Source organism: Sphaerodactylus townsendi, linkage group LG10 (genome assembly GCF_021028975.2).
Source record: "Sphaerodactylus townsendi isolate TG3544 linkage group LG10, MPM_Stown_v2.3, whole genome shotgun sequence".
NCBI lineage: Eukaryota > Metazoa > Chordata > Lepidosauria > Squamata > Sphaerodactylidae > Sphaerodactylus > Sphaerodactylus townsendi.
This window is the reverse complement of record NC_059434.1, coordinates 24,745,353-24,771,883: the sequence shown is the minus strand read 5'-3', so window position 1 is coordinate 24,771,883 and position 26,531 is coordinate 24,745,353. Positions and strand designations below refer to the sequence as shown.

The 26,531-nt window shown below is 39.6% G+C and overlaps 1 protein-coding gene across 3 annotated transcripts in view; it reads left to right on the top strand.

The window, feature by feature from the left end:
- The window catches only part of LOC125439689 (cyclic nucleotide-binding domain-containing protein 2-like), a 61,552-nt gene extending 35,405 nt beyond the window's left edge, over positions 1–26,147 (top strand). For 2 of the 3 annotated variants that reach the window (XM_048508813.1, XM_048508812.1), the window contains exons 9-17: positions 3,327–3,404; positions 5,370–5,430; positions 6,307–6,433; positions 12,087–12,136; positions 15,892–15,955; positions 16,892–16,944; positions 18,801–18,860; positions 20,630–20,677; positions 25,827–26,147. In XM_048508813.1, the coding sequence (XP_048364770.1) occupies positions 3,327–3,404; positions 5,370–5,430; positions 6,307–6,433; positions 12,087–12,136; positions 15,892–15,955; positions 16,892–16,944; positions 18,801–18,860; positions 20,630–20,677; positions 25,827–26,060 (775 nt within the window). In that variant the 3' untranslated portion in view covers positions 26,061–26,147. The remainder of the gene's footprint in view (positions 1–3,326; positions 3,405–5,369; positions 5,431–6,306; positions 6,434–12,086; positions 12,137–15,891; positions 15,956–16,891; positions 16,945–18,800; positions 18,861–20,629; positions 20,678–25,826) is intronic. The other variant, XM_048508814.1, reaches the window with a different exon arrangement.
- Positions 26,148–26,531: the final 384 nt, after the last annotated feature.

Here is a 26,531-nt window from a genome sequence, read left to right as displayed (position 1 = left end):
CCAGAGCAGCAAGATAATGGGAGCCATCTGGGCGCTGGCCTGTGGATGAACTTTCCTTGCTGCTAGGGGGCGCGAGCCACCAGCAGCCACTGCTTGGGCATGTGGTTCACAGGCTCGCTCCACCCCCCCCCCCCAGGACTCTTATGGGGTCCCCTCCAAATGGGGAGGACTGGCATGCAAGCTCCTCTGCCCCTGAATGGGGCGCAACCTGCCAGGCTGTGACAGATGAAATGCAAATAACAGCACCAGTCACTGTAATCAGAATGCCCACAACAAAAAAACTCAGACCACGAGGGAGGGAGTGTGGGAGAAGACATCAGCGCTCGGGCAAGAAGAGGTGTGGGATGGCCCAGCCTCCCCAAATAAGGCCGCAGCCCAGTCTCCTCCAGGCACATCACTTGCTCTTGCCGACAGGTGGGTGTCCCAGCCCCACATTGGGCTGGATGCTAGCACTGAGCGTGCTCCTTTCCCTGCCCCACCCCCAGGCAGCAATGTAAATTTCACCTGCTCTTTATTGCGTTTTTAATTAATCTTTTATTTATATCGTAAGTTGCCTTGGGTTCTGCAAGAGGGAAAGGGAGCTAATAAATGTTTTAAATAAAATAAATAATATAAGGACAAACTCACCACACCAATACTGACAAGTGGTTGAACAAAGTGCAATTATATAATAAAGTGCTATAGACAATAAATAGTGAAAATACATATATCAGTACACACAGTACAACAACCACATCCAAAGTCTTGCAAACAAAATAGCAAGCTACACGTGAACATGCAACAAACACCTTGAAGTGATCAAACCTTGGTGAAATGGGTGGTCATCCCATTTGGATTTTGAAACTGATATGCTGAAATGCTGGGAAGAATTCCCTATTGACTTTGCTTACCTGATGGAGTCTTAAAAGATATTTATGGCAAATTGCACAGTACAACCCAATACTGATGTGACTATACCCTGTATTTCAATATTTTCCCCATAATTTGTTCTCTGATTTTGACGTGTGTTTGTTGCATTTTCACATGTAGCTTGCTGTTTAGTTGATGAGATTTTGGATGTGGTTTTAGCTTGTTGTACTCTGTGTACTGATATGTATATTTTAACTTATCTATAGCACTTCATTAAATAATTGCACTTTGTTCAACCCCTTGCCAGCAGCATTGGTATAGTAGGTTTTTCCTTATATTATAGATTCCATTCCACTACACCTTTAATTGTATTTTTAAAATAAAATAAATACACTTGAGCTGCAATATATCATGAAAGTTAAAAACTATTGTTCATGATCTTCATTGTTTAGGGTTGTTTTTTTTTTAAAAAAGATGAGAGCTTTTAATAAACTTTCAGAAATACTTCAAACAACTTGAGACTGTGGATGAAGGTATAAGAACTGTAACCTTCACAGCATAAAGTTTCAGGTTGAAGGTTTGGAGAGGGGAAAAAAACCAGGAACAGGAAATTGGCACCAAAAGTTAGGAGAGCAACCAGGATTAAGATTAGGAATGCAAAGACAAGCAGGAACAAGTAGACGATCTCTGGAAGGGTGGTGGTTAACGCTGTGTAGGTGAAATGAAACCTCAGCTTTTGAACTATAAACCTTGGTACAACAAGATGCTAGGATTTAAGGAATCACAAGCTTCCTTAGAACTTGCCTGCTCCCTGAGGTAATTGTCTGAGGCACTGCGGAAAGGGCGCTCCTCCACCTGCAGGAATTCTGCCGGTGGAGGGGTGGGAAGACGTTCGCGACCGGGAGTCTTGGCGGCGAGCCCCCCAGAAGTGCCAGCTGCAGGAGAGGCGGCTCCGCATGGAGCCGCCTCTTCCCCGTCCCTCTCCCACTCACCTCGTCGCCTTCGTCGCTCTGCTGGACTGCTGAGACCCACCCACGCTGCCCTCCGACCTCTAGGGGTCGGAGGACAGCGAGGGAGGGTCTCAGCAGTCCAGTAGAGCGACGAAGGCGACGAGGTGAGTGGGAGAGGGACGGGGAAAACAGTGTGTTCCCGGCTGTGCCGTTCGCACCGCGCCAGCGGGAACGCGCTGTTTTCCCAAAAACCTCCCTCCAGGAGGCGGCCTGACACCACCCTGGGGGTGGTGGAGGGGAGCCAGGTCGGCGCTGCTGCATTTTTGGCGTTTTTGCCGTCCCCAGGCCGCTGTATATGACCCGTGCAGAAAGGGCCTAAGTGTAGTGTGTCTGGGATAATTGCAAAAGATGTCCCCTAGCATCTTAAATGCTGACAGCACTGATTTCCATACAAGCTTTCATGTGTGAGCTGGTCTTTTAGGTGCCATTGGACTTTTGTTTCATGAGGAAAATAGACAACTCTTTCTCTTCCAGCAGAGAGTGCTACTAGCAAAGAACTAGAATCTGATAAAAGGCTGTACAGATCATAGCTGGCAAGGATCAAGCAGCCATGCTGGATTCAGGAGTATGTAAACACATTACCTTTGGGGACATGTGAACAGATATGCCATCTAGAACAGGCATATCTACAGCTAACTGAACCACTAGTGTATGTGTGGGTGCGGTCGAGTCATAGCCGACTTATGGCAACACTGCAATTTTCTAGGCAAGAGCTATTCAGAGGTGGTTTGCCAATGGTCTTTTCTGCACAAATCTCCTAAAACATTTGTAAAACGTTTTTAATCCCCCCCCCCTTTTTTCTCACTCATCCCTTTCAAATAATTCCTGGCTGTCATTTTCTGCCCCCCCCCCCTTTTTTTTGCAGTAAGTGGACAAATCGGTGCTTCATAGCCTCATGCTGCAGTTCCCAGAATCTTCTGTAGTCGATGCTGCAATGTTTAAGCCCCCCCAGATTATAAAAAATGCTCTGAAATGCATGCAGCAGCATTCTGCAGGCAAAGAGTGACCACAAAAAGGCGTCTTAAAGGGACAGCAGACAAGTGAAGCGTTTTTAAAAATGTTTCAGCCAAAAGAATCGCTAGAAAACAGGATTCATTTAAAATGTTTTGGGGCTGGAAATAAAACATTTTGAGGGAAAATCTGTGCAGAATTACACCCCAAAACACTTTTTCCCCCTGTCCTGAAAATGTTTTATTTGTGCTGTGCGAAAATGGCCATTGCCTACCTCCATGTGGGCAGAGAGAATTCTTCAAGAACTGTGGCTGGTCCTAAGGTCATCCAAGAGGCTTCACATGGTTCTCCAAATTAGGGTCTGCTTGTCTTAACTACTACACCATGCTGGTCCACTAGTAGTCTAGTATAAAAGCCAAATGAAATATAGATTTATTTCAAGTGTAATCAAGAAAAAAAATCTTTATTCTAAAAAATAAAAAAATCTGACTCTAACATTATCTTTTTTCTTAACAGAAAACTCCCAATATTCTCTACATGGCCACCGGAAAAAATAGATTTCCTTGTTCATTGCTCTCTACAAAGATTTTACAGGTTGTCAATATTCCAATTAGCTTTCCCCCTTCAGGTGTATATAAAAATGATACATTCTAATGTTAATAATTTAACTAGATTTTGTAACTTGGAGAATTTTGTCAAGATAAAATATCCTGGCATCATAGAGATTACATTTCTCCTACACTACCGACACTGGGAGCAGGATTTTGTTTATCATTTTTTTCTACTAATAAACCTATTGTTTACCATTTTTTTCTACTAATAAACCTATTGTTTATCTTTTTTTCTGCTAATAAAACACAATCTTAATTTGGTTCTTTCACACAAGGCTATCCACTGGGTGTTAAGAACATACATAAGAACATAAGAAAGAGCCTGCTGGATCAGGCCGGAGTCCATCTAGTCCAGCACTCTGCTGCTCGCAGTGGCCAACCAGATGCCTTTGGGAGCTCACATGCAGGAGGTGAAAGCAATGGCCTTCTGCTGCTGCTGCTCCTGAGCACCTGGTCTGCTAAGGCATTTGCAATCTGAGATCAAGGAGGATCAAGATTGGTAGCCACAGATCGACTTCGCCTCCATAAATCTGTCCAAGCCCCTTTTAAAGCTATCCAGGTTAGTGGCCATCACCACCTCCTGTGGCAGCATATTCCAAACATCAATCACACATTGCATGAAAAAATGTTTCCTTTTATTAGTCCTAATTCTTCCCCCCAGCATTTTCAATGTATGCCCCCTGGTTTTAGTATTGTGAGAAAGAGAGAAAAATGTCCCTCTGTCAACATTTTCTACTCCATGCATAATGTTATAGACTTCAATCATGGTGCCTCAGATGTCTCCTCTCCAAATTAAAGAGTCCCAAACGCTGCAGCCTCTCCTCATAAGGAAGGTGCTCCAGTCCCTCAATCATCCTCATTGCCCTTCTCTGCACTTTTTCTATCTCTTTGATATCCTTTTTGAGATGTGGTGACCAGAACTGGACACAGTACTCCAAGTGCGGTCGCACCACTGCTTTATATAAGGGCATGGCAATCTTTGCAGTTTCATTATCAATTCCTTTCCTAATTATCCCTCGCACAGAGTTTGCCTTTTTGTTGTTGTTGAAGCTGGGACTGTTCTCCATTTTCTCCACCAGACTGGATTATATTGATTATTATACATTGGCATAAGTCCAAGCATGCAGCACTATAGACTTAATGGCGCAAATCTTTCAAAGACAGGATTGTAATTTTTACCACTTCTTCTTTCCCACACTGTATGCTGTTCCTAAGAGTCTGATGATCCTAGAACAAAACTTGGGGGGGTGGGGGGATAGGCTGTGTTGGGAGCGGCAAACTCCTCTTCTACTCAGACGGTTGGATATTTGCTATATAGTATGTCATGACTTCAGCACAAACATTTTGAACAAAATTACTATATCCCATGTCTACATAATGCCCTAAGTTGTCTACCCAAGGAACTGATTAGGTTTATCTTCCACAATGCTATCAATGTTGATGTATCTAGCCCATTCAGTGGGCCAGCAATGTGGCCTTCCACTTAATTAAAGAACTGGTGATTAGAATCTGAGGACTTTTTCATTCAGATATTGGAGTGATTAAGGTATCTCCTTTCAAGTGAAATATCTGAGGGTCCTCTGAAAGTTCCTACAAATCCACTTGTTGCTTTCCACCTGACCTCAGCAAAGTCTACTGAGAACAGAAAAAGTAGTAACAAGAAGAATCTTCACTTCCCACTGCATGTCTGTTAAAAGCAGGCCAGACTGGGCATAGGGAAGAATGAAAACCATTCTCAAATGACTGTTTCCTGGTTCTGCTGCCAGTGAGAAAGGGGAATTCCATTTTGTAACTTGTGCCTGTAAAAACAAACACAGTACTTGCAAAAGAACACTTGGATCTTTTTAAAATCGCAATGCTGTCCAGCTGCTTTTTGAATCAAAAGCATCTAAAATGTATAGAGATATATAGATATCCTGACATCATTTCCATTTTGCTTTTTGCACAGAGCAGGTTCAACTGTTGTCCCTGACAGCCTGAACTCTTTCTTCCTGGTTATTGTGAAATCTGTAAGTATGTTAGGCTGATATAATAATAAAACTGTTTTTGAGAGTGAGGAATTAAATTTTTAGCACATATTTTTCTAATTCCGAGGACAGTTGGTGTGTGTTTGATAATTTCAGTTGTCATGTTAGGTTTTGCAGTAAGTAATAACAATAATAATAATTCTTACCTAGTAATTTCTGTGCTTATGGGTAGGATGCCATTCTAACACATAAAGGTGTCACCTCCTGGGGTAAGGCGAAACTGATATCCTGAATGGATCATCAGAAGTGGGACACAGTTTTCACAAATATCCACCTTCTCTTCCACTACAGACATCCACTTCCTCCAGATGTTGCTTGTGAGGATCCGTTCTCCTCCAAGGGAAGTGTTTTGGAGAGCTTTCATGGAATCATGTGGACTGGTGCCCAGAAGCTCTGCAGGCTCCTCCAAAGAGAATCCTTTCCTGTAGGCAGCTGAAGAGGCGCCCACATCCCTCTAAATGAGTGAAGAAGAATACCTTCTCTCCATTTGGCGGAGTAGGGCAAGCTTATGATTTTCTTGAGCCAATGAGATAGCATTGAAGGAAAAGTAATCTTCACCCAGGACAAGAATCACTGATAAGTTTACCTGTTAGCAGAGAGGCTTGATGCAATTCCGAGATCCTGAAAATATCTACGGAAGGCCACTTCTGTTCTTTGGAGCTGAAAGGATGAGAGCAGATAGAACACAGTGCAACTCTTGGGGCTTATTAAAATGGGAATTGATTGGGAATGAGGGAAGGGTTTGGTCTGAGGATCTCTTTATTTCTCAAAATTCTGGTGGCAGCTAATAAAGAAAAATAATAATTTAAACGTAATAAAATAAAGCAGATTAAGGCAAATGTATCCTCATTCCTTAAGGGCCGTTGTGTGGAAGTAGCAAAGATGGATGCAGCGCATGATGAAGATTGTTCAGATCATCTTAATCAAATTTCCTCAAAACCATTCTCAAAAGAGAAGATCAATTTCACTGGGCAACCTTTGGAAGGTAAGTATCTTGCACACTAGGGCCCCTTCCGCACATGCAGAATAATGCACTCTCAATCCACTTTCACAACTGTTTGCAAGTGGATTTTGCTATTCCACATAGCTGCAAAGTGCACTGAAAGTGGATTGAAAGTGCATTATTCTGCATGTGCGGAAGGGGCCTCGGTCTAGCTTCAGTATATCTGCAGAAACAATGGCCTATGTTTGGTGGTCGAAAGTGCCATAAAGTAATAGCTGACTTAGGGTGAGAGACATTCAGAGATGGTTTACCACTGACTGCCTCCATGTAAACTGAGAGAGTTCTGAGAGAACTGAGATTAGCCCAAGATCACCCAGCAGGCTTCATGTGGGGGGAATGAGGAATTAAATCTGGTTCTTCCAATCAGAGTCCACCACTCTTAACCACTATACCATTCTGGCTCTCTGCCTATGTTTATGTCACTCTTTTTTCAGTACATTGTGCATAGAATGGCAGACATGATTAATTTGAAAGCTAGCGCCTCAACAATAATCACAATGGTGATGATGCAAACAAATGTAAGGATTCAGCTAGTTAAAAAGTTTCTTCTTATAGTTAGTTGTAAATTATTATTTTTTTTCATAAACTTTATTATTTAAAAGTAAATATTCACAAAAGTAAGCAATTTCATTCCAATTACATTTGTACAAAATAAATAAAGTTATTTCATTTTTTTTCTCTCCCTTACCAGCTTCAGTTTCTCCAGTTCTATCGTCTTATTTTTTTTTTTTTTTTTTTTTTTTTTTTTTTTTTTCTTTCTTATTTTGTTTTTTTTTATATTTTTTTTTTTTTCTCTTCTTTTTTTGCTTTCTTGTTTGTTTCTTTTTTTTTTTTTTTTTTTTTTTTTTTTTTTTTTTTTTTTTTTTTTTTTTTTTTTTTTTTTTTTTTTTTTTTTTAAACAAATTGTTTGGCTTGATTCCATCTATCTTTACAGCTTTTAGACTTCCGCATTGGTTTAGTTGGGTCTGAGAACAATAAAAGAAAAAAAACATTTTCTAATAAGAGTTATTATAATTGTTATTGTATAGATTCTTCTAATAATGTATTCAAACTAAATCATTATACATATTAAACATACTGTTTTATAGTATACCATTACTTCAGTTTTCTTTAAACACAATTTTATTAACTGTTTGTTTTTTATCCTTATCTATAAACTGAAGATAATCTTTCCATGTCCCTCTCAAATTTATTCCAAAGGGGTAATTCTTTAAGCTTCTAATTGACAGCCTATCTACATATCCATATAGCCTGTAATTTTAAGTAACCATTCTTCTTTTTTGTTAGATAGCCTTCTCCTTTCCAGTTTTTTGGCTATCAAAGACTTTAACGCTGTGGTCATGTACAAGAACAGTTCAATATTTATTTTTTTGGGAATTTTCCCAATTCCTGCACATTCAATAAATATAATTCTGGCATTAAATTCTATTTTGTATTTTCATTATTTTTTTTATATTTTCATGTACAATCACTTAAAGAATTTCTTATTTTGTGACAAAACCACCACACATATGCATCATATTTCCCTCTTTCTTGATGAAGCAGTTGCCAACGGGTTCGAATTAATATTTTTATTCATTTTGCCAATTGAGTTGGGGTTAAGTACCATCGATGGTATAATTTAAGATAATTTTCCCTCAACTCTAAGCTTGCTGAGAATTTTGCATTTATTTCCCAGCTGAATTCCCAATCTTCATATGCTATTGTTTTCCTTATGTCCTGTGCCCATTTCACCATAGCAACATCTGTTACGTTTTCTTTCTCTGTTTGTAAATTCACTAACAACTTATATAATTTGGAGAGTCTTTTGTTTGGTTCTAATAATAATATCTTATCTAACTCGGTTGGTTTTTTTTATTAATTGTCCAGTCTATGTCATTATCTTTCCTGTATTGTGTTTGTATTTGTTGGTAGAGTAAACCAATGACATGTTTCTTTGCCCAATTGTTATCTCTTTGTCTTTCTTTTAAAGTTAGGTGTGTTGTCTTGCATCCAACTTAGGAATATCGAGATATATGTTATCCATGGTTTGTTTGCTATTGTTTTGAATATTTAAACAACTCTCGGTTCTTGACACCCAATAAGGTAATTCTACTATAATAGAGAGATATTTATATTTCTCCCATACAGGTTAACAACGCTCCTCCTAAATATATATGGTTGTTGGGCGTCCCTATCCTTTTCTTTTCTAGTAGGCCAAAGGTATTCGTGCCATCCTGCCCTGATATTGTGACCCTCTATATCTAGAAGTTCTTCGTTGTCTAGATTTATCCACTCTCGAACCCATAGCAACGCTGCCGCGTCATAATATGTTTGTAGGTCCGGAAAGGCGAAGCCTGCCTTTTTTTTGTTTTCTATTAGCGATATATACTTAATGCGATGTCTCTTCTTATTCCAAACAAAATTCAGAAGATCTTTTCTCCATTCTATAATTGTTTTTAAACTGTATATTACTGGTAAATTTTGAAATAGATACAATATCTTGGGCAGTACCATCGTTTTTATCAGTTCAATTTTTCCTGTAAAGGAGATGGGTAGATTGTTCCATTTGGACAGGTCTTTTTATTTCCATCCAATTTTTCTTATAATTATTATTAAACAATTGATTATTATTGTTTTCAATCTCTATCCCAAGATATTTTTTACTCTTTTTTTTCCACTTCTTGTATATTTGTTAAGCTATAAATAGGATTCTTTTTTTTTTCTTTGTCTGTTAAATTAAAAGCTGAGAATTTTTTGGTCTTTTTTCTTTATTTAGGATAAAATCCTGCTTGTTGTCAGAATTGTTCTACTGTATTTATGGTTTGTGTTAGATTCTAGCAATTGGATGCGAGTCCTTATGAAGAGTACTACCCATCATCGGGCATATGCCTTTAGTTTTACATTTGTTTTTTTTATCCTTAGTCCCTTTATAGCAATTGCTCGTAGTTTAGTGAACTTTTCAGAGTAGAACCTCCAGGACCAGGTTAAATATTAACTTGGCCGATAACGGGCATCCCTTGCCGTGTACCTTTTGTATCTGTATTTCTTTTGATCTTATTCCATTTATAATTATGTTAGCTCTTTTGCAAGTCGGTATAACCTACTGCTAATCAGAATTTATAAAGCTTCCTTGCATGCCCATTTGTTTGTAACATACATTATCATAAATTGCCAACTGATGTTATCCGAGATGCCTTCGGCATCGACAAAAATATGAGCTGCTTTGTTGCTAGGGGTTCCAGTTCAGGGAATTCAATTATGTTTATCCACGGTTCTAATATTGTCCAGAGTGACCACTTCTTCGCTTTAATAAATCCAGTTTGATCTTTTTTTTGGACTTGGTATTTCTGTATCACTTTTCTGCAATCTCTGTGCTAGCACTGTTGCAAAGATTTTATAATTCATGCTTTACGTTAAGCTTGGCGATATCGGGTCTAAAACTTAGCCTACTGTTAGATCTTGTTCAGATAAGTTTTGTAGGAGTATTAAGCTGATGTTAGCTTTGTCTCCATACCACAAGTCTCTCTGGCATTTGGGCTGTCAATGCCACATTGTTTATGACTTCCAGTTAATTTAGGTGCTTGCAGGATGTCCTGAAATAATTTATAATATTGGGCTGTATAGCCATCTGGCCCGAGGGTCTTATTCTTTTTTGCCTTTATTATTGCACGTTCTTTAAAATTTTCTTCCAAACCAAAGGTTTTATTTAATTCCTTTCTAGATGTACTTTTTCCTGATTCTACCCTTTTACATTATTAGTTATATAGTTTCCTCCTTATATTTCTAATTTTATTTTGTTGTCCTTGTTTATATAAAATCTGCGTAATATTTATTTTAATTTTTTCTATTATCATGTTTTTGGATCTCGTCAAAATAATTTTTTCTCCTTCTTTTAATTTAGTTATTATTTTTTCCTTTTCTTTTTCTTGTTTTTTGTTTTAATGCTGAAATCCCACTTCCTTCGCACTTTTCTTGCGTTATAAAAGAAGTTTTTTTTGTTTGTCTTCGTTTTAATTTATTGTTAAAGCCTCTCAATTGCTACCATTAGCCGATTGTACTAAATCTTTCAAAATTTTTAATTTTTATTTGTTATTTTTTTACTTCTGGGTTATTTGTTGTTGTTGTTGCTGTTCCAGAGGTAAGTTCTTTCAGCTTATCTCTTTTGTCTTTTCTTCTTTCTTTTTCACTCCAGGTTTTACTTCTTTCTTGTATTAAGATTCCCTCTGATGAAAGCTTTATGGAGCATCCCATATATGACCTCTTTATGTCCCTCTACCGTTCCTTCTCGTTAAATTGAAAGTATTCTCGATTATATTTTTTCTGCACATTCTTTTCTACTTCTTTGTTTTCCTAGGAAAGATAATATAATCGGTTTAGTTTCCATGCTGTCCTTGGCTTTTGTATCAAATTCCAATCGCCATGTAATCGGATTGTGGCACGATCCAAGACAGGATTTTTTTTGGTAGTAGGGAAATATCTTTGGTTTTAGGGGTCAATAGATATGGGGATGTCCATATCATGTCTATTCGGGTGGAGGAGTTATGCCTATATGTGTAGTAGAGAAGGTTAGTAAAGTCTTTGTAGCTTCTCCCCATTTTTTTTCTCCTCCAGACATCTTTTAAATGGTGGCTTTCCATCATGTTCAAAAGCAAAACCTTAGGGGAGTAGTTTTACTGAATTAGTTTTATTTACCCCTTTTCCTTTCTTTAGTTTTTTAACTGCAGTTCTATCTTTACATGGATCTACAATCCCATTGAAGTCCCCCATGCATACCACATTTTCATAGTGGTAAGCTGCTAATATTTTTGTTAGGTTTTTATAGTATTCCTGTTTTTTCTCATTAGGAGCATATAGCCCTAGCAATAATATTTTTTCCCCTGTCACATTTATTTCTACTCCGATGTATCTTGCCTGGGGGTCCCCAAAAATTAGTGTCGGCTTTAAATGTTGTTTAATATATAACGCAATTAGTTATATAATAGCTTCCCTCTGGTGTTGTAGTTGTAAATTATGACAGGTGGTTGTACAGCCTGTCATGTGGGTGCATCCACTGAAAATTAATAGGCCTTTTCTTTTTGGTGGTCGTGGGGAAACTGTGATGCAGATTAAAATGTGAAATGTCAAACGAATTACTACAGTGACTAATTACTTCAAATTAATGTATGCAGATGTTGGGAATGGTGCTATGGATGGCCAGAGGCCCCCTGACCCCGTTAAAGAACAGGAAGCCAATTCCACAGGCATGTTGGCCTAATAGTGCAGTAATGGAACGTAATTGGGGCAACTCTGCTTCCTGCTTGATTTTATCTTGGCTTTGTAATTAAAACAAAATGAAGCTGTCAGTATCATCACACTAAATTCTACACAGTACACGTGACCAGCAAATTCTCAATCAATGACAACCTTTATTGGCATAATGAGAAAAAAAACTTGTATAGAATCAGGGCTCAGTTTGAGATACCAGCAAATTATTAATTTAGATTGAAAGAAATGTTTCAAGGATGCTGTGTTGTGTGCATATAAAGTAAGCTTTATTGTAAAGCTATCAAGTAAGGGTTTTTTAAGTACCTTTTGAAAGCATGTCTTAATATTAAAAATGAGTTAATTGACTCTTATTATATTTTACAACATTTTCATGGACATCTGAATTCAGCGATGTGTAAAATGACATCTAAATATAAATCTGGAAAACGGGAAGCACAGGTAGGACAACCATTTTGTTTCCTTTTTATGTGCAAACGTGTGCAGATACATGGACGCATAATATGTGCTCCCCCCACCAAAGTGTTGTGCCAATTTTCTGCATGTATTTAGAACTGTGGCAAACCCACTTTAAGTTTGGTTCCAGGTTACTGTTGCCACTTCCAGTTGGTGGCTGGAGATTTCCCATTAATCCAACTTGTCTTTAAGCAACAGATCAGTTCACTTGGAGAAAATTGCCACTTTGGGAGGTGGACTCTTTGGTGTTATATTGCATTGAAGTCACTCCCCTCCACAAACCCCACTTTCTTCAAAATTTCCAGATGTTTCCCAACCTAGAGCTGCAATTCTGTTCCAGCCACTGCTGCCCAGTCCCGATAATGTCTTCCATTTCTTTGCAAAGGGGTAGTTGTGTTAATCTGCTATTGCAAACTTAAACAAAAGTTCAGTGGCAATTTTAACATGAACTTTTGTGAATCTCCAGTGAGTGCTAAATGTCTTTGTTTTGTGTGAGGGAGCTTATTTCCAAAAAGGTATAACATATTTGGATCATAGCCCAGGTGTAGATATTTATGATGTCTAGGGCCTGGATGGAGGCAGGCAATGATCTCATATGCTAGCTCCTGATTCAGTTTATGCTTTCCCTTCATTTTCTCCCTGCCCTAGTTTCTCCATTTCTTAGGAGAGGGTTTTTTTGGGGGTGGGGTGGGTTTGATATTTTAAAGTGCCGTGTTTTTTATATTTGATATTTTTATATTTGATATTTTAAAGTGCCGTGTTTTCAGCCCATTCTCTTCATTCCCTACCCACATTTCTTCTGACAAGATCTTTTACAGCTTTCATTTTTTAAACCAAGAGGTGTTATTGTTGCATTTTTATGAATATTGTGAGCCAGTGGGATAGGGACTGGTCAAATCCAGTAGGTTGCTAAATAGACAAAAGGGATGGTAATTAAAGAATATTCTTTTTCCTTCCTCTGCATACCCTTAACAACATTTCAAAGTACTTTTTTGAGGAGATGTGTGGGTTGGGGTTAATGTGGGAAGTTAGCAGAAGAAGAAGAGTTGGTTTTTATACCCCACTTTTCTGTACTGAAAGGAGTCTCAAAGCAGCCTGCAATCACTTTCCCTTCCTCTCCCTGGGGAGAGAGGATTCTGAGAGAACTGTGACTAGCTCAAAACCATCCAGTATGTGGAAATGGGGGGAGTCTAATTTGATACTCCATGTTTGAGTCTGCAACTCATGTGAAGGAACGGGGAATCAAAACTGGTACTCCAGATTAGAGTCCTCTGCTCGTAACGCCTGCATCACATGGGCTCACACACTAGCAGGAGCAGAGATGGCACAAATGAGATTTATGTGACCTTCCCCCCCAAGCTTTAAAAAAAAAGATAAGGGTAGGGCTGCCAAAGTAAAATATTGTGTGCCTCTGCAGGAGCAAATCCATCAGAGTTAAATTAAATTAATGAACATGTGGTTATAATAACATTGCGGTTTTCTGTTTCTCCTGCAGAAGGCAATGTTTTATATTAAAATATGTAAGACTGCAAATGTCTGCTCTGGATAGTTACCAGGGATCCATTTTTTGTCAAATATATTTGCAACTGATAGCTTTGGGCACTTTTTTCTGTTTGTATAATATATATACTGAGACTGGGCTGAAACTTGGCAACTGCAATAAGAAAAAAAGTGAGTCAAAAATAAGTAATGCTGTATCATAGGAAATATGTAAGGCCAATGATTCCAATATATGTATCCTGGAGTTCCACTTGTAATTTATTTGTTTGGTTTTTGCTGTCAAGTCACAGCTGACTTACAGCAGCTCCACAGGGTTTTCAAGGCAAAAGATGTTCAAAGATGTCTTGCCATTGACTGCCACTGCATCACAACCTTGGCATTCCTTGGAGGTCTCCCCTCCAAATACTTGCTAGGCTGACTCTGCATAGCTTTTTAGATCTGACTGAGGTCAGGCTAGCTAGGGGCAGTTTAGGCCAGGGCTCCAGTAGAATTAACAGGCATACTTCTTGCCCAATTAGTGGCAAGGATGATTTCTCTGTGGGTGGGGTGGTGGGGGAAACTTTGCCTTAAGCAGTGTGGCCAATGAGATACCTAGAAAGAGGAAGCTATTTAAGGCTGTTTTTCCTTACCTAGTGAATATTTTGTTTGGAGTTCCTCACCGTCCCACTGTTCTGGCAGCATTGAGGTCACTAGTTGCTTTGTGGCTGAGCAGGATTTTTTTGGGGTCTCTAGCTGGTTGGCCAAAATAATGGACCTTTATGTACCTGCTTCCTGTTTATTTGCTCTAGCTGGCATTAGCAGACTTCTTCAGATTAGGTGCTCATTATTTATTTAGATTGGCAAGCACCCTCAGGCTTCCAAGGAAGCTGTGGGAATCATCCAAACTAGCCACTCAGAGTGAATGGTCCTGGAGACTGGGGGGAGGGGTTAATTCCTTGGTGTTAGACATATGGTTGCCAGCTCCAAATTAGGAAAAACCTGGAGTTTCGGAATGGAGCCTGGGAGGGTGAAATTTTGGGAGGGGAGGTATTTCAGTGAGGGTCTGATTGTCAAAGCAGCCATTTTCTCCAACGTGGTGGAGCAGGCATGGTATAGTAGTTAGGAGCAGCAGACTCTAATCTGGTGAACCAGGTTTGCTTCCCCGCTCCTCCACATTAGTGGACTCTAATCTGGTAAATCAGGTTTGATTCCCTGCTCCTCCACATGAAGACTGCTGGGTGGCCTTGGGCCAGTCTCAGTTCTTTCAGAACTCTCTTAGTCCCACCTACCGCACAAGGTGCATGTTGTGGGGAGGGAAGAGAAGATGATTATCAGCTGCTTTGACATTCCTTAAATGTAAAGAAAGAGCAGAGTATAAAAATCAACTCTTCTTCTTCCACGTTAATTGATCTCCATCCCTTGGATATCAATTGTAATGGCAAAAGATCTCCAGCTGTCACCTGAAGGTTCAAAACCAAAGCAATTAGCACAAAAATGGCTAGCAGTGAAAGAACGTAATAACTTAACAATTTACTAATTCAACAATGTGATCAGTGTCTACAATGGGGCTATGCTACATATCATGCCCCTCCAACATTCATGTGAAAACATCAATAACACATCATAATTTGTGTCATGGATAACAAAATTCTCTAAACTAATGTGAAAATCCACAAATGAGCGACCAGATTCTGGTACAAGTTCTGGCTTCATAGAATCTTCAGTGGCTCATTTTCCATATGCATCAAAATATGCATAATAAGACTTTCGTACAGTTCAAATCGGACTGCGTCTATCTCTCCACTTCTAACTCTGACTGTGAAATGTCCTAGGCTCCAGAAAGCCGTTGAAGATTCTGTGAAGCCACATTTATACCAGAATCTGCTGTACAGGGAGGTGGTGTTTATGGGTAGCATCTGTGCAGATTTGGTGCCTGCATGGAAGCCATCTTCAGCTCGAAGCTGCATAGTATTTCCCAAACACAGGCAACCCCAGTGCAACATCCTTTAGGGAACAACGGGGAGACTGAATGAATTTGTTGTGCAGTTCAGATTGTACTTAAACATTTGTTTAGCCTATTCATTTTGCCTGGTGTCTTTATGCCATGGCATGCTTCTAATTGATACCCTGGCTATTTTTATTTACTAAACACAGAGAAATGTGTGAATTAATTATTTGTAAATGAAATACTTTCCTAAAAGATATGCATCTGAACTTTCAGCAATTTGTTCTTGTGATATCTTCCTTGTTCCCTTTAATAGGTAACTGCAGAGACATATTGTTCATCTGGGGTAAGAAAACATGTCAGTGACCTGGAAGAGAAAGGTAATGAAGCACCCACAAGCAGAAAATGTTGCCGTTTGTGTGATGATGAGTCCAATGCAGAAAATTTGTAATATACTTCTAAGGAAATATCTTTGGCCTCCAGTGGCTTATCCTACTATTTGTGACTCAGTTTCACCAAATAAAATTTTCTCTGTAAGACATTTGATTTAACCTACCTCTGCATCTTGTGTTAAGCAGGCATGCTTCCACTTCCTCTAACATTCTCCTTACAGTTCCTACGTTGCAATTAATGCCTGATGTTTCCCTACACACTTGTATTTAGGCAGCATGTTATTTCCCAGTTGTTCTTATATTGGGTGTTTAATCAATGATATATGAAAATATTTGATTCTGCCATGTCAGTTCCTATTTTTAAACTATGTCGCTGGTATTGTTCTTAATTCTGAGTCAGATGCCAAATATTAGGCTCACTGATTTCTGTACAAGTTGTGAGCACCTAGCTCTCTCACCAGTTGAGGTCAATGGAACTTTACATTTGCTTAACTTGACGTGTGCTTAATTAATTTGACACTTATGATGCCTTTTGTCTGCTACAGTGAAAGTGCTTATTTCTGAAGCATAGTGAAGATACTTAGGTGTTATTACTATGATATTTAACTGTGGCACTGTCAATAGCCCTATCCTGTACTCCTCTTCGCTGAGGCATTGCTGCACCTTGGGCTTATATTACGTTCACAATATCCCTAGATATGTGAAACCAGTCTTGCCTCTTCATTGATACTGTGTCATTTCTGCAAATTAAAGAAGCCAAAAGGATAGAATAAATGATAGGTGGGAAAAACTAAATGCCTCATTAAATTCAGTAGCACAAGGATTTGCTTGCCCCACAGCTGTTCAAACTGTACGGTAGAAATAGAATTGCCTTCATTTCGAGGGCCTTTCTGGTAGTAAGAGCTCTCCTTTTTTCTCCTCCAGGCTTAATTATAAAAGATAATGATGGGATACAGAGGACATACTGGACGAAGAAGGTAATGACAATGTGTTTCTTCCCTCTTAATTTTTTTTATTTTTCTCTTTGTAAAAGAAAATGGAAGACACAAAATGCTTGTTTTAAAATTAGCTAGGCAGAACCAAAACTTGTTTCGATGAAGCAAAAGGATTATCCCATGATCAAATTTACATAGTTACTCCAAGTTAAACAGGAATGATAAAAAAAAATTACAGAATCAAAAATGTGGGGTTGTCAACCATGCACAACAATTATTTATGAAACTTGTTCCACTATTATATCTGCCCATTTGTTTAATGCTGAATGGCATGAAAACAATATGTATTTCCACAGAAGTGTTCCATGCATATTTCCATTTATGTTTATATTTTTAGCTTGCCCTTAGCCACAAAGTGGAGTCTAAGAACACAGGCATTTCTTAGTTCAACCACCCCCCCTAGATTTTTTTTTTGGTCCTCTTACTGAGACTTTATTATTTGCTCCCATTCTGAATTGTCCATTATTTTAAAAAATAGATTAATGGAGAACTACACAGTTGCATACAAACAAATCACCAACCTGTGGAACATGCAAATTAAATCAAGTTGACAGAACCATAGAGGGGCCATGGCTCAGTGGCAGGACATCTTGGTTGTTTGTTTATTAAATTGTTCCATTGCCCTTCCCTAAAAGACTCAGGGTAATTTACAACCTCAGTTAAAACAACACAACGTCATAATAAATGCTTTAAAACTCATGCACTAAAATGCATCTAAATCTAAAGTATAAGTGACATAAACTGTCATAAGCCATCGAACAGTTACTGCTTGAGTCCTACCACACAGGATCGTTTAGTTTGGGTGACACCCCTGCAGAAAGGATTGGCAAACCAGGGAAGGGGAAAGAAAGGGAAGAAAGAGAGGGAAGTTATTAAAGGAAAATAGTCTGGAAAAAGGGAAGGGGCCACTGATGGATCACCGTAGCTACCTCAACCATATGCCTGGTGAAACATCTTGGTCTTCCAGGCCCTGAGGAATTGTATTAAATCTCTCAGGGCTCTGGTCTCTCCAGACACAGTGTTCCACCAGGCAAGGCCAGGACAGAAAAGGCCCTGGCCCTGGTTGAGGCAAGCCAGACTTCCCCTGGGCCAGGGATCACTAACAGATTTTCATTTGCCTTACCTAGCAGCCTTTGAGGGATGCAACAGAAGAGTGGATCCCATCAATATGCCAGCCCCAGTCTGTTTAGTGCTTTAATGCCAAAACCTAGAGTCTGATTCCACCTGGAGCCAGTGCAGCTGGTGTAGCACTAGTTGAATATGTGCACTTAACAGGGTTCACGTGAGGACCCATGCTGCTGCATTTTGGACCAGCTGGAGCTTCCAGATTGGGCCCAAGGGAAGCCCTGTGTAGAGCAATTTGCAGTAATCTAACTGAAAGGTGACTGTGCCATGGATTACTTGGCATGTAGAATGTTCATGGTTCTCTTCTTAAAGGATCAACTATAGATGAGATGAAAGACATCTACCTGAGACCTAGTGTAAGGTAGACTCATGCTTGTCTAAAGGAGGTGCTGGCAGATGGATATCATGATGACTAGTGGTAGGGGCTTAAGTTGGTTGCTAGCTTATGCACATTTTCCAACACAAACATGCATTCCTTTCTCCCTCCTATACTTAAATTTCCTGCAATCATTTCCTTCTAGTTCAGTGTGATCCTTACAATAAATGAACAAATCTTCCTACAGTGTATTCAGTTACATTATAGTGATCTTCCTCTTCCTTTTTTCAGTCAAAACAAATCCTTGTTACCTTCCCTAATTAAGCACTCAACTTATTGATCTTTGCATACTGCTAGCAAATGAGTTTATTAAGCACATTTTCCCCCTTTCCCTTAGGTACCGTCATTAACTTGTAGGTTCCTGAAGATTAGGAATCTTGAACAGAGTGACATTTTTGTGAGTATCTATGCTGCCAGCATGGTGTAGTGGTTAAGAGTGGCTGACTCTATATCGAGAAATGGGTTCAATTCCCCACTCCTTCACATGAAGCTTGCTGGGTGATTTTGAGCCAGTTACAGTTCTCTCAGAACTCTCTTAGCTCATGCAGAAGCAGACAATGGCAACCACCCCCAAATATCTCTTGCCTTGAAAACCTTACAGGGTTGCCATAAGTCAGTTGTAACTTGATGGCATAACTCTTACATATCCTAAGTGATAGGAAAATGGAATAGACTATTGGTATGAAGAACAAGCTCCACCACAACTTCCAGAGGTTCTATCACAACCCCAGGCTGAAAGGAGGGGGAGGTTCCAGGAAGCAGGGGTGCTTGCACTTCCATATGTGCCAGGAGGCAGAGGTGATGGACAGTGGGACCCGCAAGTGAGCCCGAGTTTACCATCTCAGCCTAACATGGTGGCTGGTGAAGACTGGGAAAATACTAGTATGTTGGAGGAAGAGGGGGCTTCAGGCAACAGCTCTTACTGGAGAAAAAGCTCAGATTCTCACAGCATGGTAGCTAATCCTGTCTTGGTTGCTTCTACAGCCCCACCTGCTAGCATCCACAAGGCCCTGATTCACTTGATTGCTGAGGAGTTGCCCACGCTTCCTGGGAATGTGACAGATTTGACTTGATTTTTGTTCTGGTGCCTGTATTTTGACTGGGTGTTTGTTTTAGCACATGGAAGAGAGATTCCCTCAATCCTGCTGACCTTGCTCAACTAACTTATTTGATCTGCTACAGTTTTTATGGCTGTCTTAGTGTGACTTTTTTATTCCTGCAGTAGGTGATACTTATACTGTCCCTACCAAATGCTAATTTGATATGGGATGTTTTCTTTTTGCTGGGAGAGGGGAGGAAAGACCTCCTCCTTCCCCAGCTGGAGTAAAAGGCGGGTTCTTGTAAGATTTCTAACTGTGCTCAAAGAAATTAATCAGTTTTAGAATCTAAAGATCAGCATGTTGATCAGCTATGTGATAAGGCCTGATTGTTGCATCAGGCTTTTCATGAGTTTTGTGGTCACACCTGCCACCCTGTGTCACAATCCCAACAGTGCCCACAGGCTCAAAAGAGTTGGAGACACCTGCTACGGGACTGTCATCAATCACCTGTGACTTGATAAGATTTTATACACACACACACAGAATGACTTAATGCAGGCCTTTCCTTCGTTAATATTCCTGCTGTTTACATCCCTCTCACAACACCAGAGGGAAGCTATTATATAACCATTTCATCTATTCTTGGTCTTCTTTCAGCTTTTGAAAATTGATCTCTCTAGAACTTAACAGTTTCAGCTAATGATGGTTTCTCATCTTCCCCACTTTTCTAAGGCAACATGAAAAATAAACCTTTATGGTCTATGGTGGCTCCAGCGTCATTGTAAATAACATGTAAATTGCATTTATTTAAAATACTGTATTTAATCATTCTTTTAATGCAAATTTTTAATGTCGATTCAATAGCAAAACCTCAAGATGACAGAGCTGCAAAAATGTAAATACTGAAAATTAAGGAAAACCAAACCAGAATCCTTTTGTTGGTGGATAGCAGAGTAGTATTTCCTTTTGAATAATGGTTAAAAGATGTCCACCCCCCAAAAAATTATGTGGGAACAGGGTGGGCGATTACCATTTCATCATACATACATTATTAGAAAAAAAGTGGAGAAATTTGTCATGCATATAAACTCCTTCAACCTTTTAAACTACGTATTTGTCATCATAGGGCTTGTTGGAGGCAATGAACAAATTTTGTGCTCTTCAGCTGAGTTTGGTAAGAAATTATTTTGAACATGTTTTTATATGCAGTGTTGAGAATTTTAAATCATTTTTATATTAAGGCCAGTAACTAACTGGTACATTCCAAAGCTGAGAAAACTGTGTTTTTCAGGTTGTGGAGAGTGAACATATAAATAAACAGCATGAAAGAAATACTGAAAATTTCATATATGTAATGTTATGAAAGGGTTTCCTCCCTCCTACTTCCCTTCCAATACTGTGTTTAACAAGGTGCGTCAATGATTCACTGACAGCCATCATTTCATGCAATTATCGATAAGTGTTGTTCTATAGGCCTTTTCTATTTTAAAATCCTCTTCCCATTTTCTGCTGCCTTGAATTACAGATTTTAAACCTTATGTGGGAAAAATCCTCTTGAGTTGGGATAATATGGAGTGGAGAAACACTAGTCATGGCAATAGTTCAGCTCCCTCTCTCATGCCCTCCCAAAGTGGCGTTTAACATTAAAGACTGTCATTATATATGTTATATATAATGTGTAGTTCACCTTAAGGGAGCAGCCTTTCACATTTTAAAGAAACCTGTCCCTTTGATTTAACACAGACCCTGGAAGTTTCATTCATTCCTGAAGAATAAATTATATTAGAACCATGTGTAATGTTAGCCTGGCTGACATTTCAGATCATACTCAAGAGAGGCACAAAAACACCGTATCTGTGTGGTGATTTCAAAGGGTCGCCATATTGGTTTGTAGAACCAACAGTAGAACAGCAGGACAGTTAAATTTGAGTCCAGTAGCACTTTAGAGCCCAACAAGAGTTTCAAAGTGTAAACTTTCAAGAGTCAAAGCTCCCTTCCTCAGACATAATAGAATAGAAGTGAGTCCTTTTATTCCAGTCAGAAGGTGGGAAGGGTGCTGTAAAGAATGGCTGTAAAGGATGCAAAGATACATGTAATCCACTTGATTAGAGCAAAGGTGAAATGCTTGTGGGGAGGAAATTTTTGTTTTGGGTGATTTGTCTTTGAAGCTAGTATGACACAATATGAGAACTGGCAATACGCACAGATTTCATGTTGTGGTAGCTTCAAAGACAACTCCCCCCCCCCAAAAAAAGGAAGAATGGTGTGTTCCTGGAATTGGCAGGCAAATCTGAATGTACTGGTGCACAGCAGTGACAGAAATAGTTGATAGATGCGATGGTAGATGAGGAAACGTCCATATTAATGGTCAGCAAACAGCATGGAGAATCACTGAAGTGGCAGAAAATGGTGGGTATAAGAAATGAAATTGAGAGCTTCAAAATTGGGTGGGAGGAATAAAACATGTCTGGAACTACACACAGCAAGTAGTAAACATTTTGAAAATGTTTTGGAAAAAAGATTGCTAGTTTAGTGTTTCCAAATAAAATGGGTTGAGGCAGAAATAAAATGTTTCCAAAACATTTTTTTTGGGGGGGGGGGGGCAACCATAAGGATTTCTTGCCGGAAACATACCTTAAAATGTTTTATTTGTGTTGTGTGAAAAATGTTGGAATTTTCATGAAGCAGCAGCACAAGCAGCAGGGAATTCTGGGAAGCTGCACGAACATTCTAAAGGTGACAGTTAAAAACCATTGGTAGTTCTGTTGTTCCCTGACTGAGAGAAAAAAGATTTCTCTGTGTACTGCTAACCAATGCTGTGTAAAATTTATTTTTGACTAAAGACACTGTATAAGCTTACTATTGTAACCAAATTGTAACAGATGATGAGCTGTGAATGTAACGATGTATATGGGATACTTTGTTGATATGTATATACTGTTTATTTTTCTCTCTCAGTTAAAGTTCTCTTCATGTTTATGAACTTCTGAGGTAAAATGGCTGGTCTCTTGAGAGATAACTTCTAATTTAACATGCCGCACAATCCACATTTCTGATCGTTACTCTGTTTGACAGGATTTTGGTATATATTGTAAATATATCTGTTGCCCTTCAGAAAATGCCCCTGTTTTGAGGCTAAATCTGCTGTTGTTGACCTACATGTAACAAATCGTCGTGGAAGGAATAATGTGTGGAAAGTAGCCTTTCTAGCAAAGCACTTGGCAGGTTTTCTGGGTGAGAGCCTTTGCTCGTCTCTATCTTTCGCCCTCGCTTTCTCAGAATAGCATTCTGGAAAACTAGCTGCTGACCTGTGAAACAGACAGATACCTATGAGACCGCTGATTTTATCTGCTTAGTGAAAGATCGTTTCTGGTCCCACCAAAAGTCCAGTTTTCTCTTGAATTGATATTTTTATGGCGGGAGGTTGCTCTGAAAATGACAAACCTTCCCTTGTTAATTTTATCACTTTGTTTTGTAGTCCACTCTTGTAAAACAATGGAATATATGACTGAACACACATTAGTGCTTTAGAAGGAAAGCTGCAGAGTGCTCACTATATAGCAGCTCCCTCAAATTCTTATAAATCTAAAACTAATGATGAGCAAGCAGTGTTCTGGAGAATAATAGAAAGAGTGATGCTGTCTAGCAATATAAGTACCACAGTTGTGCCTTTTCTCATTCATCTAAATAGCATGCTAGACATTCAAACAAGGCACAACATAGCCACGTTTCAATCTGTATGCGTGTCCTAATGAAAAATAATGTCATGATATTCCTATGCTTTGAACTCTTGCCAATGCATCATTATAACACATCATGAAGTAGCATATCCCAAAGAAAATATTGGTAATGATGCATGAACTTTGTGAAGAAACAAGTTATGAGTTATGTCACCCATATTTAAAGAGGCAGTGATTAGATCTGTTCTGGAAAAAACTGTCCCCGAGCCCTTCTGTGGGCTTTTTCACATGCTGAACTTATTACAAGTTTTCTTAGCAGATGATCCCAAGCACTGGCTTGGGTATAGATGTATAGACAGATCTGTCCATCTGTCCTCTGCAGTATTTCAGTTGTAGACTTGGTATATTTGTTCCAGACATGCTGAAATAATCAGAAATATACAGCAAGGGTGTTGTCACCATCAGTGGCATCATAACAACAACCCCCTCCCTTAAAAATGTGTATGAATTCTAGGGATACAGACGCAGTGATGTAATGCTGCAAGACCCGCCCTCTTCCTTCTTGATAATTAGTTGGTTAGGCAGAAGTTCTCCTGAGTTTGAATGTACAAAACAGTTTGGGTGAGATGATTTTTCAAAAAAACACTTCACTGGGGGGAGGATTCTTTGTTGATTTCTTCTAGTAGCCATTTTTAAAATCGGAGAATCTCCAGTTGTAAAAATAAATAAATAAACAAGAAACAGTCTCCAATTGCAAGCTTCTATTAATTATAATTTTTCAAAAGTTCTTTCCTTGGGTGGAAAAGTGGGGACAGCCCCCTTCCTTTTTCACTCTATCAATGTTGCTTTGCATTTTTTTAAAAATGAAATCAGGGCTGGGGGGGAAGGAAGAGGGGGAAAAGAAGGGATGGGAGGAAGTGCGGTTTGCCTGCATTGATGGGCGTCAGTGGTGGACTGGATCTGGAAGATGGTAAACATTTCCCTGAGAGACATGGAAGTCACTCCTACCATAAAGCGGACAGTGGTGCATCCACCAACTCTGGACCCAGGAGAGTTGAATATTTATTTTATTTTATTAGATTGATATCCCACTCTTTCTCAGCACAAGGCCAGACTAAATTAAAACGATTCCATACAACAAAAAATCAATTATTTCTAATAATTATTTCTAATAAATAATTCAATATGATTCAATATACCTTTCACCAGTGGTGGGATTCAACTAATTTAACAACCAGTTCCGGTGGTGGGATTCAAATAATTTAACAACTGGTTGTTTACAAGCCCCATTTTAACAACCGGTTCTGCAGAAATGGTGCGAACCTGCTGAATCCCACCACTGCCTTTGACTCAAAGGCTTTGAGTCTCAAATGTACCATTTTTGAGAAAGGTGAATGAATGAATGCTGTCTGACTAACTTCAGGGATTCCTGAATAAAGAGGATTGTTTAGATCCATTTAGGCCTGGTTATGAGACTGAAATGGCCTGGATTGCCCTGGTTGGTATTATGCACCAGGAGGTGGACAGGGCAAATGTGTCTCTGTTCATTTTCCTGGCTCTCTTTGCAGCTTTTGATACCACCTGTCATGGTATCCCTCTGGATATCCTTTTGGGAATGGGAGGCACTGTTCTGTGGTGATTCCAGTTTTAACTCGAAGGTAGTTCTCAGAGTGTGGTGCTAGGGAACTTCTCTGCCCCTCAGTCTTTGGCTTATGGGGTTCCCCAAAATTCTACCTTGTCCCTCATGCTTTTCAAAATCTATGTAAAGCTGCAGGAAGAAGTCAGCATGGGGTCCAAATCTGAGCTGAACTGCCACCAATATGTAGAAGACACTCAGCTCTATCTTATGCCACCAGCAGATTCTAGAGAAAATGTGGAAACTGACAACAGGTGCCTGGATGTTGTTCTGGAATGGATAAGGCCTAACAAGCTGAAATTTGATCACAACACAGCGGAAGTGCTACTGGTGGAAGAAAGACATAGTCCCTGGGGGCCCATCTGCTGGGACGGCATGAGAGAAGGCAGGGTGGGAAAAGAGCTAAAAGAGGGCCCTAGCTCTCGGAAGTTGACCAGAACCAACCACCACCACTGAAGGGAAGCAGAGCTCAGGATGAACCATGGATCAGTGGCCCAGCCAGGAGGAGTCAGGCAGACCATGGCTGGTGTGAAGTCACTGCTGCCAAAAAAAATGGCTGGCTTACTGATGTTGCCCATAACTAAGCTGCCACCCAGAACCACAGCAGGGAAAGCGTGGCCAAGTAGGGAGGAAAGCCAAAGGCACACCATGGGGAAGAGCCCAGTCATGTGTGCAGGGTTTAGGGTGGAAGCAGGGAGCAGGGAACACAGGGAAAGGGATAAAAAGCCTGAGGTCCTCATTGTCAAGAAAGAAAAGAAAGACTGGCTGGCTGATGCCTGAGGAGACGGCGAGATAGCAGGCAGAGAGGCTACTCTCCTCTGGAGAGAAGTGTTGGACTCATGACAGAGCCCACAGAGCATAGTGGGCAGGCCAGAGAGAAACCAAGGACCCCAGGACATGGCACATGTAACATTTTAAACAGTTTTATTTATACTGTTTAAAAAGCATTGAACGTTTTATTCTGAGTAGCCTGAGGCTTTTGGTTTTTTTTTCTTTTTTCTTTCCAGATCAGTGAAGGTGCAGACTGTATATTTATTCCCAAAAAACTTTTTCTAGAGGAAGCGCCTTCCAAATCCAGGCAGGTAGCACTGGAGATGGCGAGTAGCTATCCTGCAGAGAGTGTCATCCACGAAAGCTATATTGTACAACAAGAATGGAGCACGTACAAGACCAAACTTATCGGACAGTACCTTGAAAGATGTCATAGGAAAGCTCCAGCCACTATTAATGTTTGCTGGTGAGTGTATTTGTTGTACATGCCTGAAATATATTTGGCGTACACTTGTGATTTCTGCATAAATAAAAGAATTTGTGAAAAACAATCCAAAGTGCACTTTATCTTGATTCTGTTTTTCTAAACTTTTTTTTCAGAGGATCTTTCACAAATACATAACTTATCAAACATTTTATAAATCAGTATCTTAATCAAACTTCTTAGCAATAGCTACCATGTTTTCAGAAGGTCTGTTAGTCCATTTTCTGGGTGGGACCTGGCTTGTCTAAGCTTGTGATAGACAATGAAAATTAAAAAGGTGATTTATAGGTGCTCCTATTGTAGCCTGATTGAGGCCGTAACTACACTATACATCTGCCAAGTGTCATGTCAGTTCATGCGTGTGTGACAGGACCAGCAACCTAATGTACTTTGGAGGAATGTACCTTGAAAAGTGCTAATTCGCTTGGCTCTGTGAGGAACAAAGAAGTATGGAAGA